General features: G+C 35.5%; 1 protein-coding gene across 2 annotated transcripts in view; it reads right to left on the bottom strand.

The window, feature by feature from the left end:
- The window catches only part of TFPI (tissue factor pathway inhibitor), a 65,153-nt gene that overhangs the window by 14,467 nt on the left and 32,175 nt on the right, over window positions 1-18,511 (bottom strand). For both annotated transcript variants that reach the window (XM_008258418.4, NM_001101714.1), the window contains 4 exon segments: window positions 12,933-13,130; window positions 8,326-8,364; window positions 2,873-3,049; window positions 2,511-2,603 (listed from right to left, as the gene is read on the bottom strand). In XM_008258418.4, the coding sequence (XP_008256640.2) occupies window positions 2,511-2,603; window positions 2,873-3,049; window positions 8,326-8,364; window positions 12,933-13,130 (507 nt within the window).

Raw genomic sequence — 18,511 nt, 5'->3', positions numbered from 1 at the left:
ATGTAATTATTTCTTAGCTGGGAAAGCAAGAGGTCTTTATGGATCTCAGCAAATCTCTTAGATGGAATGGGTAAGAGATTATCTAGGATTTAGACAATGTTGATGGACATCTGCAGTCCCACTTTCTATATCTTGAAAAGGGTAGATCAAGAATCATGTGAGTCTTAGGAGGAATGGAGGCATAGCTTCATTTCTAACCCCTACATGTTAAGCCATTTTTAAAGTCAACATTCCCTGAATAATATTGCAGCATTGTTTCATGTTTTAGATTGAGAAGTTTATAAAAAAGAAAAAATACACGAACACATCATATATAGACAAAGAAGAAAAGTTGCTATAGTGATATAGATTTGGGGGCAGATATATAAAGTCAAAAATTAAAATGGTTTTATAGAAAAGGAGATGTGCTGAATTTTAAGTGTAGTTCCTATAAAACACAATTTCTTCAATGTCTATTATTAAAGATTCTTGTTATTATTTCCTTTTAAATTCATGTTGTCAATTTTTCCTCCTCATTTAATATTTTATTCATGTAATCAGTATTTATTTATTTTTCAATATTCATCTACCTTAAAATCTAGAGAATACACATTATAGATCAGAAAATATTTAAAACTCATTTATGCTACTTTTTCCATTTCCCTCTTTCTATCTTAGTAGTATTCAGCCTACACTCATGAAATTTATGCTTCAAAAATTTAAAGACAAAACCATCCCCTCACCTACTCTACTCATTTTAATATCAAATGACTAAAGCTCTCTCCCTCTGAATTAATTAAAAAAGAAATATTAAAATATTTAAAAACTGATTCCATGATTTTATGTAGCTATATTGTATCACATATCTTTACACCTGTTAACATTTGTCATTCTAAGTGATATGTTTGTAGCAATAAGATTTAGCATGCATTTGAACATGTGACATTTAAGTAGATAAAATATGTTTGAAAGACATAAGCTGGGAAGACATAAAGAAAAAAATGCAATGAAAACACTGAATTTTATGCATAAAACAGCTGTTATACAAACAGCATAGTATTTAAAAATTAGACTTCAGTTCATCTAGCATCAAAAGGAGAAGTTTGCATTCTCTTTATGGCATCTTAACACTGATTAAATACCCACAAATTAGGAAATTTACCAATTCCTTAAACATTCATTTTTGAAGATCTCATAAAAATTTAGCAGAAAGATATTCATATTTTAATGTTCACTCCTTAAAATTGATGCTTAGACTGGTTAGAATAGGATGGGCAAAGTCTGGGCGAGGCAGAACTGAAACGGGAGGCATGTGTAAAGGTCATTTTCCTTTCACATGATGGCATTTCGAGTACTCAGAACACACATAATGCTCCTTGTTGTATGTCATGTGTCCTTACACTGTGCAGTCCTTCTACAACTATGTTTCAAATTCTCTTTCTGACTTCTACCTGGTGGCACTCAGGGTTGAGGCTCGTCTCACAGATAATCATGTAGGTGGGGAACTAAGCTGAGCATTCACAGCCCTCAGTCCAGGTAAGGCACAGTGAACATTGCCAGTATTTTAAAACAATCTGGGCAGGAGTTTTGTTTACTTGCTTGATAATATGTTTATTATAAACCGGAGATGTGAAAGAATATCCTGATTTCTAATCCCATCTGATTCAGATACATGGCCAGGGTGAAAAACTACTCTACCAAGCACCATATTTTTTTATCCTAAGGTTACAATTTTTATAGCCACGGAACTCCTTAAACTCATGCCAAGTTTGCATTGGAAAGACTCACAAAGACTACTTCTATATAAATCTCCAATTTTTGAAAGAACACAGTAGTTTTACCACCATTTAGGTAGGACCTTTCATATATATACTGTTAAATTTCAACTTTTTGGATTGTTTCTAGCTGTTCAGATATTTGTGGTTTCTTGTTATGTATTCCACTATTATCATTAATTTCTCAGATACGCATTTTTGTGGGAATCTTCCCTATTGTTCATTTAGATATGATAAATATGTTAACAGGGTGCAACCCAGAGAGGAATCCTGTAGAAGCCCATAAGAAAACTCCATCCAGAGTGATGTAACCCTTAGATATGATCTTCTAAGCATTTTCTGTTCTGCCCTGTGACTAATACCAGAGCACTTGCCCAGTGCCATGCTCAGTTAAAGCACTTTAGACTGCCTTCCACATGCCACTGCCAGTGAAATGATTTATCATCATACACTGAGGCTGATAATTCCTAATACTATTTTGTAAGTTAATTTGGCTTAGAGTTAAATATCAAAGGAAAGGTTTTCATATGATGCATAATCAAAAGCCTACTTCAAAGCATACTTTGAAAGAGATTAGGAAATTGATCATTTTTATGGGATTATGTGTCAGAGACTTTGAATCTCAGTGTTTCAACACAGCTATTAACAAAATAACACAATGGGTTTATAGTATTTTAAAGGAATATTTCAAATATTACACTTCTATTGTTACCAAGATAATATTTTTCAGGAAGCAATAAAGACAATGATTCTTACCCCAACGTCTGGGAGCCTTGGTCGGCTGGTTAATTAAAGTGTTATTCACAGTATTGAGCTGGGTTCTATGGTCATCCACCTGGAAATCACTCGCTGGAAAACATACAGCCAATTAAAATATGACGACATTGTTGCAATTTCATATTTACACATAAGAAGCAATGCACAACAGTTGTATTAAGGAAAATGAACATCTACCAATTTTATTCATATTGCTATGGTAAATCAGCAAACAGCGAATTATGAAGGTTACATCTTCATTTGCATGATAAAACAAAACCTGAGTATGCCTGAAATCTGACATACTTTCATTTTTAAAAGATGCCTATAAATGGATTTCAAGGAGTTGGAAATAAACTTACTTGGATTCTCACAGGTGTTTTTGCATTCTTCCAATGACTCAAAGTTGTTTAGATTGCCAAGGCACCCACCGTACTTGAAACGTTCACATTGTTTTGATTGATTGTTATAAAAATATCTGGTAATATAACCTCGACAAATACCAGGATCTTCTTCCAAAAAGCAGAAATCAGGCTTTCCTAGAAAGTATAAAAATATCAGAAATCAGTGGTCTTCTTTAATAAATGTTATCTTAATTAAATTTTCACATAGCTGCTTATTTAAAAGGTAAACATAAAAAATGAAAGGTAAGTAAAAATCAGACTTCATAGATCCCTATAAAATACTGACACTACATACCGCATCTCTGGTGGTACTTAGAATATTGAAGACAAAACTATTGTCAAATAGTTTTAAAAGTTCTAAATTTCTCATAATAAATAAATAGGTTATAAACATTAATTTTGTAATAATGAAAAAATAAAAATTGTTGGGTTATTTTATCATGTACTACCTTTGCTTTGGAGGTACAAAAATATTTGATAAAAGTTTGCTTTAATTATTTCTATTAAGGTTATGTGCATCAACATTTAGGAAAGGCTTTTGAATATTTTGTGTAATTGAGATGTGGAATGTCATTAGGGGCAGAGGAATAATTTAAACTTTTAAAATTGGAAATGAACATTTTAGGGTTTGGAAGCCTTCATGGCTATTCTTAGAAGTTCCTGAAATTAATATCTGTATGAGGTCTGACATCCTTCACGGCTGTGTCTCATTTTTTTTCTTGTTCTAGTCATTGGAGTGGCTCCAACCGTGCAGAGGCAGAAAGGAAATACATGTTCAGGAATTGAAGAGGCTTTTGCAAATGTCCAATATCCTTCTTTGATGGTGCTCCAAGGCAGGCTAACGATAGCTGTCACAAAGGTTGTGCCACTCTGATCCACGTTACAAGTTTGTCTACCTGAATACTATGTGAACAGAGTTGAGCTGATTTTCAAAATTATTATGATCACAACGCAAATTTGGTTTGATATTGTGAAAACAAAGCTTCTGATTTCTCCATTTCCTCCTGTGTAGCCACATTACCAGAGTGGCAAAAATGAACTATGATATCGTTTTACATCTTAAAGCAGTTTTGCTCTTCTATCTCAGGGAAGCAGTGCCAACAAATGTTTTACTAGAAAAAGAACATAGAGGGGCAGGCATTTGTCGCTCCCCCTCTTCGTGGAGGAACGACACAGGACCCTGTGCTGTTCTTTCTGTCTGCTCGGCCCTCCCCGGGTTTGCTGCTGGTTCTTCCCGGGTTGGCTACTGTCCCTTCCACCTCCGTGGAAGGGCAGTTCCCCCTGGCCGCATTCCCCACTTCCGCAGGGGAGCGGCACACCGCCGGCCGGCTCTTTCGGGGGCTGCACGGGTTCCCCTAGATGTTCCCCATAGATGTTCCTGGTGCATGCCGTCTCTCTCCTCCTTTATAGTCCTCCTCCGCCAATCCCAACTCGGCTGCCCACACGCCGAGTACGCTGCTCTCCTCCAATCAATAGCAAGTCCTACAGTTTATTAGTTGAACTGGAGGCAGCTGTGCGGAAGCTGTTTACTTCTCTCCCAGCGCCATATTGTGGGAGAGCAGATGCATAGAATAAGTCTTAATTCCAGTAACTCAGTCTAGTCCGGTTGCTCCCCACAGGCATTGTACTACCAGTTAAGACACCGACATTCCATATGAGCGTTCTTGAGTTTTGAAAGTTGCCTCTGGCCTTTGACTGCACTTTCCTGCTATCACAGACCATGGTAGGAAGTGCTGATGTTTCAAATAACTTGGGTATGTCCTTTTACATGGGGGAGTCACACTGAATTCCCAGGGCAGTGAGCCAACAGAGGGGAACTCTCTCTCTACCTCTCAAATAAAGAAAATGTATTTAATAATGTGATTTCTACAACAAATGCAGATCTGGAGAAGAAACGATGTCCTATAAAAAGTCATTAATAAAATTTCCCCTCTTAATATAATTTTAAAAATATATTTTGTGAAAATTCTCCAAGTGCCAATTTGAAAGTTAACTTTGTTTAATGTTTATTGAGGCTTGTTTTCTGAAATGAATGTTATGTGATTCCCAATATGAAAGCTATTATTATTCTCATTTTAACTATTTTTTTCAAATTTATTTACTTATTTTTTTAATTGTCAGATGGGATTGTTCATATTTACCATGTAGAATATGATGTCTTGAAGGGAATTAAAATATTGGTGGAAAATGAAAATAAAAGATAAGCTTACTGAGGCTGGCACTGTGGCATAGTGGGTAAGGTCGCTGCCTGCAGTGCTGACATCCCATAAGGGCATATGTTCATGTCCTGGCTGCTCCACTTCTGATAAGCTCCCTGCTATGGCCTGGGAAAGCAGTAGAAAATGGCCCAAATCCTTGGGCCCCTGCACCCACATGGGAGACCCTGTGGAAGCTCCTGGCTCCTGACTTCAGATTGGCATAGCTCCAGCTATTACAGCCATCTGGGGAGTGAACCAGTAGATGGACTCTCTCTGTGACTCTGCCTTTCAAATAAATGAATAAATAAATAAATAAATAAAAGATTAGCTTACTTTGGTGCAAAATTTTTGGAAATCCATGCATATAAGACATTTTAACATTATTGTGGAACATGCATAGTATTAAAAAGCTATGAATGGATTTCAAATTTTTTACACCAAAATACACTTATTTTTCAGCTTAATTTTTCCACAAACTTTTTGAATGGCCTTATACATTGTGGAATTGTGAAATCCAGCTAATTAGAATGTGCATCTCCTCATATACTTATCACTTTTGTGATAAGAGAGCCTAACATCCAGTCTCCTAGCATTTCTCAAGAATACAATGTATGACATTGATTATAGACACCATACTGTACAATAAATCTCTTGAACTGATTCTCTCTCTTTGATTGTGAATCTGGCTACCCTCCTCTGCCATCTGAGTCTCTGACAATCAACATTCTACTCAATTTTATTTTTATGAAATTAACCTTAAAAAGTCCAAATATGAGAACATGAAGTATTTGTCTTTCTGTGACTGGTCACTTTACCTGCAGTTAGTTGTGTTGGTGTGAATTATGGGATTTTCTACTATTTTATGTTTGAGGAGTATCCGGTTGTGCATGCATATCACATTTTCTCTTCCCATTCATCCACTGATGAACCTTCAGGTTGATTCCATACCTTGATTATTGTGGATAATGATTCAATAAACCAGAAGTGGGGACACATCTTTCATAAACTGATTTCATGTCCTTTGTGTTCACACCCAGCTGTGGGATTGCTGGCCATGTGCAGTTCTATTTTTAATTTTTGAGGAACCTCCACGCTGTTTTCCATGATGGCTGTTCTAATTACAATCACACCGGATTGCTCCAGGGCTCCCTTTTCTCTGCATCCTTGCCAACATGTGTTGTATTTTGGTAATAGCAAATTTCAGTATCATGAGATGATCTCTTACTATGGTTTTGATTCGAATTTCCTTGGTGATTTGTAATGTTGAGGTTTCTTTGTATCATTTACCTCTTTTTCAAAGCGAATGTTACTATGATTTGTGGTGAATATATATTGAAGAATGAAAACATAAATTTATAAGGGAATAAAAAATGCATTCAATATCATTCTGATTTGTTTTAGTTTTATCATGCACTTTTTGTGAAATTTTAAACCATGGTGTAAGAATTTTATGCTTTAAAATGTGGATGAGTAAAAATATTGTACATAAAGAATAGGAAATAACATAACTTATGTAATTAAGAGATTCCGTAACTGGGAGTTATTTATATGAGACCGTAGGACTGAATTTATTTTTGGGACAAAGTCAAAAACGCACATCTATTGCGTAATTCTTCTTAGGCTTATACTTTAAAATATGGCTACAAATAAAAAAATAAATTTCCTATATCTGTCAGGCAAAGTAGCATTCTTGAGGCTGGCCATCGCCTGCAGTGCCAGTATCCCATGTCGGCGCCAGTTCGAGTCCTGGCTGCTCTACTTTAGATCCAGCTCTCTGCTATGGGCTGGGAAAGCAGTTGGAAGATGGCCCAAGTCCTTGGGTCCCTGCACCCATGTGGGAGGCCTGGAAGAAGCTCCTGACTCCTTGTTTTGGATTGGCGCAGCTCCAGCCATTGTGGCCATCTGGGGAGTGAACCAGCAGATGGAAGACTCTCTCTCTCTCTCTCTCTCTCTCTCTGCCCCTCTATGACTCCGCCTTTCAAATAAATAAATAAATCTTTTTTTGAAAAGTAGCATTCTTGTCAGTTTTCATCTACAACCTCTGCTGTAAATGGGTGCTGAATTAAATTTGAATTAGCAGATCATTGATTTCTGAGTTATCGAATGTGGGATATCATTATTTTACAACAAAATTTTACTTGCATATACATTTTTCCTAATTCCATGTTTAGTTTTTATTAAGTTAGTATTCTATTCATGAAAGTATCTCCTTTTAGTTGATGCACAAAAACCTCTTTAAAATTATGCAGTATTAATTTGGGGCTTCTTTTAATTGTAGTCCTGAATATTTTTGTTAATTCAGTGTTTACAGGAAGCTATTTTTTACAATTGTAAATCAATGCAAATACAAATATCTGCTTATGTTGTAGTACAAAATTTGTTATTAAGTTTATTTTAATTCATTGGCCAGGGAACAAATTTTAAGGTCATCATTGATTACAAATTTTCCACTATTTCCTAGACAACTAAATCAACATGGTAAATTAAAATACACTTTGAATTCTGTGCTTTCATGTCCTAAGGTAAATAACTTGGTCTTTTTGTTTAATATTTTTTCAAGTTTAAATGTTATGATGGCTACTAGATTAAATCAATTGCTAGGCAGGCCTCTTTTAAAAGGAGGTTGGTTTTCTTGATCTGTTGGTAGCATTATCTTTCTTGTGCTGATAAAATACATTCACTAAAAATTATTTATCTTAGTTAAAATAAGTGAAACAATCTGTCATGGAATTAAACATTTGTATGAAAATACTAAATAAAATGGACATAGGCAATTGTTTATCATTAAATATTGCCACTTTCTTTGGTATTTAGAACTGTTGACAAGTCTAAGACATATGGCCATTCAGGGGGATTTTGTCTGAAATTTGCAAATGCCATGTAATACTGAGATTAATAAGGGATTAGGGACCAGAGAACTAAAATAAGACTAGCAACATCTAAATTACTATCTGGAAGCTCTTAAAATGTCATGTATGACACTGGAATCTGCGTGATATAAAACTAAATATTGTGCTGCTTTAGGATGAGAACAAATATGTTTGCAACCTCCTCATCAAATATCATACATATTGTTTCTAATTTTTGACTATGTTGACTGAACAAAATCTAGAAGATCGTATGAAGTTATAATCCTGTGCTAGATAAAACTAAGATTTGAATACCTAACTGCCTTACATAAACGCTACCAATTTACACATAATTAATGCTCACCTTTTTGAAATGTCAGCTTTGTAGTCATCTTTGGATAATCTGCAATAAAAATAATATACTTTTGTAAATCACAATAATTTATAAAGTAATATTATGAATTTGAATTTAACAAGCAAACTAAGACAATGGATTCATTACCATAAAATTTTTCTTATATAAAATGTCTAAGTTATTTAATTTTACTTTCTGGAAATATTATTTTTTTCTAATTATTGTAACCACAATGCCATTTCATATTAATATAATAATGTCTTAAAATGATGTTAAAGTTTTCTGACATATTTACGTAAGTGAGAATTCATACTCATTAAGTTTACAGAATATCTGTAGTAAAGTGGTTATTTAAAATAATGTGAACTATAAAAGTAATTCAAGCAGCCTACTTTAGATACAAAAGCAGATAATTCCCATACAGGCTTGGAAATCAGGGTGGAAGGAACCAGGATTACCTTCTTTCCTATTTCTTCCCCCTGCCTCACTGTCTCAGTGCAATTACAAATTTAAAATTATTACCAGATGCAGAGAAGAAGTGAAGCAAAAAGCATCTGGACACATTATTTGACTTACACTTAGAGAATTAATGAAATTAGGGACTGGTTCTGTGGTGTAGAAGGTTAAGAATTAATGAAATTTTCCCATTCAGAAACTAGAATGTTAGTTAACTTTGACCTACTGTATTTCAGGTTGGATTCTGAGTTCTAATTTAAATGATAGTAAAGTTAAAATTGATGTAGTAAGTATGTGAAGCTTTAGTTTGTTCATATAGAAGTTAGCAAAGTTGGGTGGAATATTTGCTTTGTCATATAATCATTTGTTCTACAAAAAAAGCTTTAGTCAAAGCAGGTACAATTAGTTGTATGACTAACCAGAGAAACAGAAATGGAGAGACAGAAAGTAAAGAGAGAGTAATATGACTAAGGTAATATGCCCCTATCAGCCACTGGCTCACTGCTTCTCCTTAAAACCATCAGGTTATCTTCCTATAAAAAGCAAAATGTCTATGAAAGGAAATCTAATTGGGCCAATCTCCTTTTTGAATTGTAGTATGCTTATTCTGTTGAATAGAATAAAATAAAATGAACTACTTCTTTAAAAATACATATATATATCTTTCCATATATGCACACATACATATATACATGCTAATACACACATTTTTATGTTTTATATAGTAATTTTATGTTTTAAATATAAACACATCTTGTGTGTATTATCTTTTCATTATAACTAGTCAACACCGTATTAATATCTTGTAATTACCTATTGGATTTTCTTATAGTTTTCCATTAAAATATAAAATTTGATATGTAAAACATAAAATATTCTGACTTCCAAAAAATCTTCTAAACATTTTATCCCTGTCTATCAAAATTATGTATTGAGTGAGCTGGCACTGTGGCATACCAGGTAAAACCACTTATTGTGGAATAGTCAGGACTCAAACTGAAGCCAATACGGGAAGCTGGTGCCATAGGCTATTAGCTCCCCACTAATGCACCTGGGAAAGCAGTGCAAGATGGCCCAGATACTTGGGCTTCTGCACCCATGTGGGAAACCTGGAAGAAGCTCCTTGCTCCTGGTTTCCGATTGGCTCAGCTCCAGCCCTTGTGGCCATTTAGGGAGTGAACCATTAAGTGGAGGATCTCTCCCTCTGTCTTTCTTTCTCTAACTGCCTTTCAAATAAATAAGTAAATCTTTTTTAAAAAATTATGTACTGAGAATAATTGCATGATAATAAGCATTTATTAAATTTCAGTAATCAATCTTAGAAAGTTATATATAAGCTACATTATTTTTAAAATTAATATTGGTTATATTTTAATATTTACAATAAAATGTTAAAACATTAATATAAATTGGAACTCAAGGAATTACTAAATGGAAATTAGTCTAACATACTCTCATTACTCCTTAAGATTCATTAAGAAATTGTATATTTTGTCTACATCTAAGAAATTTTAAGTTTGCAATAATTATTATTTTGAGATTGTTATTATTATAAAATCAACTTTATAAGGTGTACATAGTTATTTTCAGAATCCCCAAAGATAATCATAGATAATATAAGTACATGTAAAATTTCACTGTATTAAAGCACATAATTACATCCATTCACTTCGGGGACCAGCACTGTAGTGCAGTAGGCTAAGCCTCCTCCTGCAGTGCCAGCATACCATATGGGCACCAGCTCTTGTCCTGGCTACTCTTCTTCTGTTACAGCTTCCTGCTAATGGTTCTGGAACCCAGTAGAAGATGGTCCAGGCTCTTGGGCCCCTGGAAGAAGTTCCTGGCTCCTGACTTTGGATCAGCTCAGCTCCAGCCATTGCAGCCATTTGGGGAGTGAACCAGTAGATGGAAGACCTCTTTCTCTGTGTCTCCTTCTCACTGTCTGTAACTCCACTTCTCAAATAAATAAATAAAATCTTTTAAAAAGCTTTTTATCAGCTGAATTCAAAATTGGATATCAATTTTAATATTTTTTATATTGAAATCAAGAATTTCTATGTTCATAATCACAAAGCTATTATCAACAGATAACTCACAGCCATGATAATAATCAGTCATTCTAGATTTTAGTGCTATTTATCTCTCTCCAGTTCTTTCTTATTCTTACACAAAGTTAGAACCATATTATGTAGATATCACTCTTACAAAAATAGACAAGCTATGGTACAGGATGCCTTCATGCAGACAGTGGAGAAATTGGAGGGCACTTCCATGCATTTCCCTTCTCTCAGAGGTAACGGTCCTGCACTACTTGTAATGGTCCTGCACTACTTGTAATGGTCCTGCACTATTTTGGGGTCAATGTTGGCAAAGAGTGGCTTTGTATATCTTGTACAGTTTTCCAGCTCTTTATGTTGGGAGACAAAGTCCTATTCTAGTTATTCCACTCTGGTTAAAGAGGAAGTTCTCCCCTTAGGTGATTTTTTTTTTTAAGTCTAAGCAGTAATTTTTATATGCCAGCTATGTATTAGCAGTAATCTCCTATATACAACACTCAGACATTCATACAATAATGTCAGGTGGGATTTGAAGAAATGATGAAAAGAGAGAGCCAGAAGACCTAGAGTATATGCCAGCCAATCATGATGCTTTAAAACATCATGTATAAACAGAATGATTGCATTTGAGAACATCTAAAAATTAGGTAACTTTTGCAAATGGTGAATTACAAGGTCTGTGAATTACATATAAAAAAGAAACAGGTGTGTTTTTCATAGAAGAGACCAATTGATGAAAATAAACAGGTTGCTAAATGGAAAGGTGAAGATTACAAGAATGAGCCTATCAGGCCTCTAGCTAATGTACTAAAGACTTAAGAGTGATTTCCATGTCAACACAGGCAAATACTTGATTGAACACGTATGGAAGAAAATGGAGTATAGAAATCTGTGATGAACGGAAAATTACCAAACAATCACAAAACCCACAGGCACACTGAGAGCCACGTAGCTGCCTAATCCATATTAGCATCAGTTTTAGGAGACCTATGGAGAGGAACGGGAAGGAAGTTCTCCGAGCTTAAGAACTGCGTTCATGCCAGTTCTCTTCCAGCTCGGGAGCACACAGCAAAGCATCCCACAGTCACAGAGGACAGAAGTTCTATTTTTCCCACATGGGCTGAGAGCATCACGATGCCAAGGCTGTTTGGGGAAGTGAGAATGCAGAGCTTCTTACTTTGAAAAAACATGACATTGAGTATTAGTTATTAACAAGAGACATCATCTCTGTAGCAATACTGTTCAATTCAGACAGCTCTAAAAACACAGTGTGGGGGATATGGGGCTAGAAACGGGACATAAAGGTGACTCAGATTTTTCCTTCCATAAAATAATTCCCAGCTCAGCACTAGAAATGGAAATAAAAAATTCAAAATTTTTGCCAGTAATTATTTAGAACCTATCTCAATGAAAAGAAATAAAAACACAAACACCACCGTAATTTACATAATTTGTAAAAATATTAAATTTCAATAGGATTAAAGCGGAATCAACGTATCTGATAAATTTAATTATCTAATAGGTTACGGTGTGCGTCCAAACCTAGTTACTGTGTAATTATCAAGTTGGCTTCAGAAAAGTTTACTTGTGTCAGCAAGTATATTTTCTTTTCCGGGCTTTATTCCAGGGTACCAATTAGAATGGCTGGAGTTTCATATATGTATTTCTACTCTCTGGTGCAACTTAGCATTTTTTAATTAGGAGCTATTGAGCCTCACAGTGAATTCTCATGTTGCTCATCCTGAGGGAGGACAGCAATGAGATCATTACACTGATAACAGAACAACTAAGTCCACGTGACTGACAGCTCTTTGCCTGATACTCATGGCTACCCGGGAAGGCTGAGTTACATTCATCTCATTGCCAGTGCAAACTTGTTCTGTGAACTGGAAAAGACTGTATGCCAACAAAAGAGACTTGATTTCCTAATAACTGATAAGAAAGATGAAAAACAATTCTCGAGCATGAAAGCTCAAAATATGGCACAAAGATTACTTGAGAATATTAAAATAGTATTACATTACTTTTTTCTAAAAGTGTCAAATCAAGGATTAGACCCAAAAACTCTAGTCTCTTGGATAATAAAGATTTACAGAAATCTACCTCGTGCACATTTTTCTTTGCATTCTTCCAGACTCTCGAATCGATTCTCGTTCCCTTCACATCCTCCATATATAAATTCTTCACACTGATGGGTGAGAATATTGAAAAAAAATCTCTTGATGTATGCTCTGCACGGCCCATCATCTACCTTCATTGCACAAAATGAGTGTGTCGGCTTCTGTAGTGGCGGTTTAATATCTACAAAGTAAAAATAAAAACATCATGTGTGACTTTCTACCAACACAATAATACTGTTATTTCCTCCATTTTCACTTTTTAATATGTCCTGATTTTATTGAAAGTACAATAAAACAAGTTCATCAGAAAACATAAAAAGCTAACATCAACAAAGGAGACACACTTTACCAAGTATTACACTTTAGTCATAATTTTCTAGACTCTTGTTAACAGTTATTGTTTCAGACTGTACCAGTTGATTGAGATGGGTTGAAATAGTAGTGGTGAGCCAAACTCACTCAATTGGAGAGGACCATATTACAAATAAACAGAGTCCTCTTCATTTAGACATAGACTAATGCAAATTTTTGGAATCTTCACTTTTCATACCGAATCCTCTTTAAAAGCAACAATATATTTAAATTCACATGTAAAATAGATATTCTACATTAAATATTTATACTACATGGTGCATTCTTATGTTTACCATGACTGTTTTGTATAAATGTGGAGAAAATGTTTTAAACAGAATGAGGCAATTCTTTTTAGATTGAGCTATAAATTTTTCTCTAAATATTCAATTTCTTATTTCAGTTGTGGGAATTTTTCCCCTTTGGGGATATGCACACAGAGGAAACACAACTTAGTTTTTATCAAATCCAATAAAATTAATAGAGGCCTAGCATTAAATAACTTGCATTTGTTTACAGAATCTACTGGTAAGATGTATTGAAACTTGTGGTTGGTTGGCAAGGAGAGAGTTGACGGTAAAGGGATACAAAATTTCAATTAGGAGGAATAACTTAAGGAATCTGACAACAGTTAATATTATATTTTATTATCAAAAATGTTGAGTGAGTCAACATAAAGTGTTCTCACCACAAAAATCATCATTATGTGAGGTAAAGTACACATTACTTAGCTAGATTAGTCATTCTACTGTTGGCACATATTTCAGAACATCATGTTGTAACAGCAAATGCAGTCTTATATATTAATGAAAAAAAAGAAGAAAGAAAATTGTAATTGATGCAATCAAAATGATAAAGACAAAAGGATTCTGTATAGTATGCCTTAAGAATTTTCCATTTATTGAGGCTATGCATTTCCTATATCATTGAGAATTGATTATAGCTTCCTTTTTGGGGATGTTACTTTCCAAGAATCTAAACCAATTTGGCCTCTAGAGGGCAGCAATATTCTATTAAATGGAAACCAGTGTCTTGTATCTTAAACTTGCATCTTCAAAAAAATGTGTTAATGCACTATAAAATAATTCACTTTGAGGAAACATGAATTGATGTCACTTTATCTTTACACAAAGCATTTTTAAAATATGGAATAAAAGTTAAGTTTTTGGATCTGTGAGAGATCATTTGTAAGGAAATTCATTTTATTTTATGTTTAAAGATTTATTTAGCTATTTGAAAGGCTGGGGTTGGGTTCGGCCAAAGCCAGGAACCTGGAAAGAAATCCATTTTAAATTTTCTGGGACCCGGCGCTGTGGCAGAGTGGGTAAAGCCGCCTCCTGCAGTGCCAGCATTCCATATGGATATGGATGCTGGTTTGAGTCTCTGTTACTCCACTTTCAATCCAGTTCTCTGCTATGGCCTGGGAAAGCAGCAGAAGATGGCCCACATACTTGGGCCCCTGCACCCACGTGGGAAACCTGGAAGAAGCTCCTAGCTCCTGGCTTCAGATTGGCACAGCTTTGTTGTGGTCAACTGGGGAGCCAACCAGCAGATTGAAGGTTTCTCTCTCTCATTCTCTGACTCTCCTTCTCTCTGTGTAACTCTGACTTTCAAAGAAATAAATAAACCTTAAAGAAATTTTCTGTACTTTTAAACCTTATGTGATTTTTTGAAAGAGAAAGTATGCACATCGCAAAATTTGGATTAAAGAATTTTAAAGTCTCTTCAATCACTGATTTTTTAAAAGGTTTATTTATTTATTTGAAAGTCAGAGTTACATAGAGAGAGGAGAGGCCGAGAGAAATAGAGAGAGGTCTTCCATTCACTGGTTCACTCCCTTATCGGTTGCAATGGCCAGAGCTGCGCCCGCTTGAAGCCAGGATCCAGGAGCCTCTTCTCAGTCTCTCACGTTCGTGCAGGGGCCCAAGGACTTGGGCCATCCTCCACTCTCTCCCAGGCCACAGCAGAGAGCTGGATCAGAAATGGAGCAGCCGGGATTCAAACCGGGGCCCACATGGGATGCCAGCACTGGAGGAGGCTGCTTTACTCACTCCGCCACAGCGCCAGCTCCTGACCATTGATATTTTATATTATAATGATCTACATGATATAAGATCAAGTGCTGGGCATTTTTCAGTAATGTTAGAAGACTTTATAACAGAGTAATTGTATTATTATTGTTTATTTTTATTAATCATACTATGGCATTTAAGTAGCTCTCTCTTGCAAGGTGCACCACTGTGGTGAAGCAGATTAAGCCATGACTTAGAATATCCACATCCTCTAATAAGCACTGGTTCAAATCCTGGCAGCTCCACTTCGAATCCACATCCCTGCTAATGTGCCTAAGAAAGCAGTGGATGAGAGCCCAAATACTTAGAACCCTTCCACAATCCCGAGAGACTCAGATGGAGTTTTTGGCTCCTGTCTTCACTGTGGCCATTTGGGAAGTAAACCAGATGGTTTGATCTCTCAAATTGGATGGGTGGATGACCTTCCTCTTTCTCTCTCTCTCTCTTATACTGCCCTTCAAATATAATTTCAAAAATTTTAGAAGTTGTTCTTGCAATCTTGGAAGGTTTAAAAATTAGCTTGCCATATGTATGTTGACTTTTTTGAAAAATAAGTTAAACTTTTATTTAGTAAATATAATTTTCCAAAGTACAGTTTATGGATTACAATGGCTTTTTTCCTCCCATAACTTCCCTCCCATCCGCACCCCTCCCATCTCCTGCTCCCTCTCCCAGTCCATTCACATCGATTCATTTTCAATTCTCTTTATATACAGAAGATTGATTTAGTATATATTAAGTAAAGATTTAATCAGTTTCCAACCACACAGAACATAAAGTGTAAAATACTGTTTCAGTACTAGTTATAGCATTACTTCACATTGGACAACACATTAAGGACAGAGGTCCCACATGAGGAGTAAGTACACAGTGACTCCTGTTGTTGACTTAACAATTTGACACTCTTGTTTATGGTGTCAGAAATCTCCCTAGGCTCTAGTCATGAGTTTCCAAGGCTATGGAAGCCTCTTGAGTTCGCTGACTTCAATCTTATTTAGACAAGGTCATAGTCAAAGTGGAAGTCTCACCTCCCTTCAGACAAAGGTACCTCCTTCTTTGATGGCCCATTCTTTTTACTGGGATCTCACTAGCAGAGACCTTTCATTTACGGTTTTTGTTTTGTTTTGTTTTGTTTTTTTCCCCAGAGTGTCTTGGCTTTCCATGCCTAAAATACTCTCATGAGCTCTTCAGCCAGATCCGAGGGCTGATTCTGAGGCGAGAGTGCTGTTTAGGACATCTGTCATTCTACGAGTCTGCTGTGTATCCCACTTCCCATGTTGGATAATTCCCTCCCTTTTTGATTCTATCAGTTAGTATTAGCAGACACTAGTCTTGTTTGTGTGATCCCTTTTACTCTTAGACCTGTCAGTGTGATCAATTGTGAATTGAAATTGATCACTTAGACTAGTGAGATGGCATCGGTTCATGCAATCTTGATGGGATTGTATTGGAATCCCCTGGCACATTTCTAACTCCACCATTTGGGGCAAGTCCGATTGAGCATGTCCCAAATTGTACATCTCCTCCCTCTCAAATGTAGCTTTCCATGTGTATGTTGACATTTTGATGCTATCTGATATATGTAGCACTAATTATTTCAGATTGTGATTTATATCTCAGCTACTAACACAGCTTTCAATTTTAAATAGTTTGCCCTTAACTTATAAAATATAACCTGTCTTTGACCTATTTGATAACAGATTTTAATATTTTTTTCATTGAAGTAAACTGAGCTGATGAGAATGATAGAATAGTAAGTTTCACAGGCCTAAAACTTGGTAAGGTAGAACTAAAATGAAACAGAGAACTATTGTGATACAGGGCAAACTTCAGCACCAAATACAGTTGTCATAAGCTGGCTAATTAGCAGGTTATAATAGTCAAAACTTTAATTAAAATAGAATTTTATAGATTTGTGCATTTGCATTTTCAACTTATGTTTGACAAAATATAATTTTTATTTAAAAATACAGTTTTTAAGCAATTGTTATTAATAAGAGTGCCAGTAAATCCTATCAGTCATCAGTATATATGTATATATCTTTATCAATGTGATAAGAATTATTGATTAATATGTATAAATTTAATGTCTCATTTTTTTCTAATTCTTTTTTTTTTGTATCTGTATATTTGAAAGTGGAGTGGTAGAGAGAGAGAGAAATAGAAATTGATCTTCCATCTTCTGGTTCATTCCTCCAATGCTTGCAGCACCTGGGACTTGACCAGGCTAACGCCATTAGGCAGGAACTCAGTCTGTGTCTCCCAAGTGTGTGGCATGGACACACACTTGAGCTATCATTTGCTGCCTCCTGGGGTTCACACTAATGAGAAGCTGGATTGGAGGCAGAGTAGCCAGGACTGGAGGTAGGCAGTCCAGTATGGGATACAGGCAACCCAATAGGCAGCCCAATCGCTGAGCCACAACGCCTGCCCTTATTTTCCCCTACAAGTCTTCATCTAATTTATATGCTGATGGACTTATCTGAAATTTGAGAATTGGCTTTAAAAGGGCTTTCAGGCATATCAAGTGTTTGTTACCTACCAAAATGAATACTTCAGAGTGAAATTCAGAATATCATTTTCCTTAAGTGTTTCTCTACACTTCCTTGAAATTATATTTCTGTGAAATAGCTAGTATTTTTTCTATATAAATTTATAACATAAATATAACTGCATTTTAGAAGATTGCTGAAAATATTTTCCTTAGATAAATATCTGCTTATAAACAAAAATGACTTCTGAAAAAAAATTTCTTCTTTAAGCACGGACATGATTGTCAGCTTGGGTTCGTCACTCACTGGATGCCTTTACTGAATAATACATTTATACGTTACAGCAAAAGCTATCTATATGTTCTGTCTTAAGGCACTCAAATGCCAGTGCTGGTTTTGAGCAGTTAAGCTGTGAGAACCTGGGAGTCTTGCTGAGAGGCTGAGAGGAGGTGGTGGTGTCTGCCTTGTAGCTGACCCGCAGTACATACTATAGAACTAGCACTACGAATTACTATGCTGTAGACATTTTGGGGGGGGGGGGAGACACTGACAAAAATCTGATCTATCAATTCTATAAAGATGTGATCTCAAAACTCACATAATTTAGAAATGAGCAGGAACAGAAATATTCGGGCATTTTGAATTTG

This window comes from Oryctolagus cuniculus, chromosome 3 (assembly GCF_964237555.1).
Source record: "Oryctolagus cuniculus chromosome 3, mOryCun1.1, whole genome shotgun sequence".
Taxonomy (NCBI): Eukaryota; Metazoa; Chordata; class Mammalia; order Lagomorpha; family Leporidae; genus Oryctolagus; species Oryctolagus cuniculus.
The sequence above is the reverse complement of the archived record's forward strand: the minus strand, read 5'-3'. Positions and strand labels throughout refer to the sequence as shown.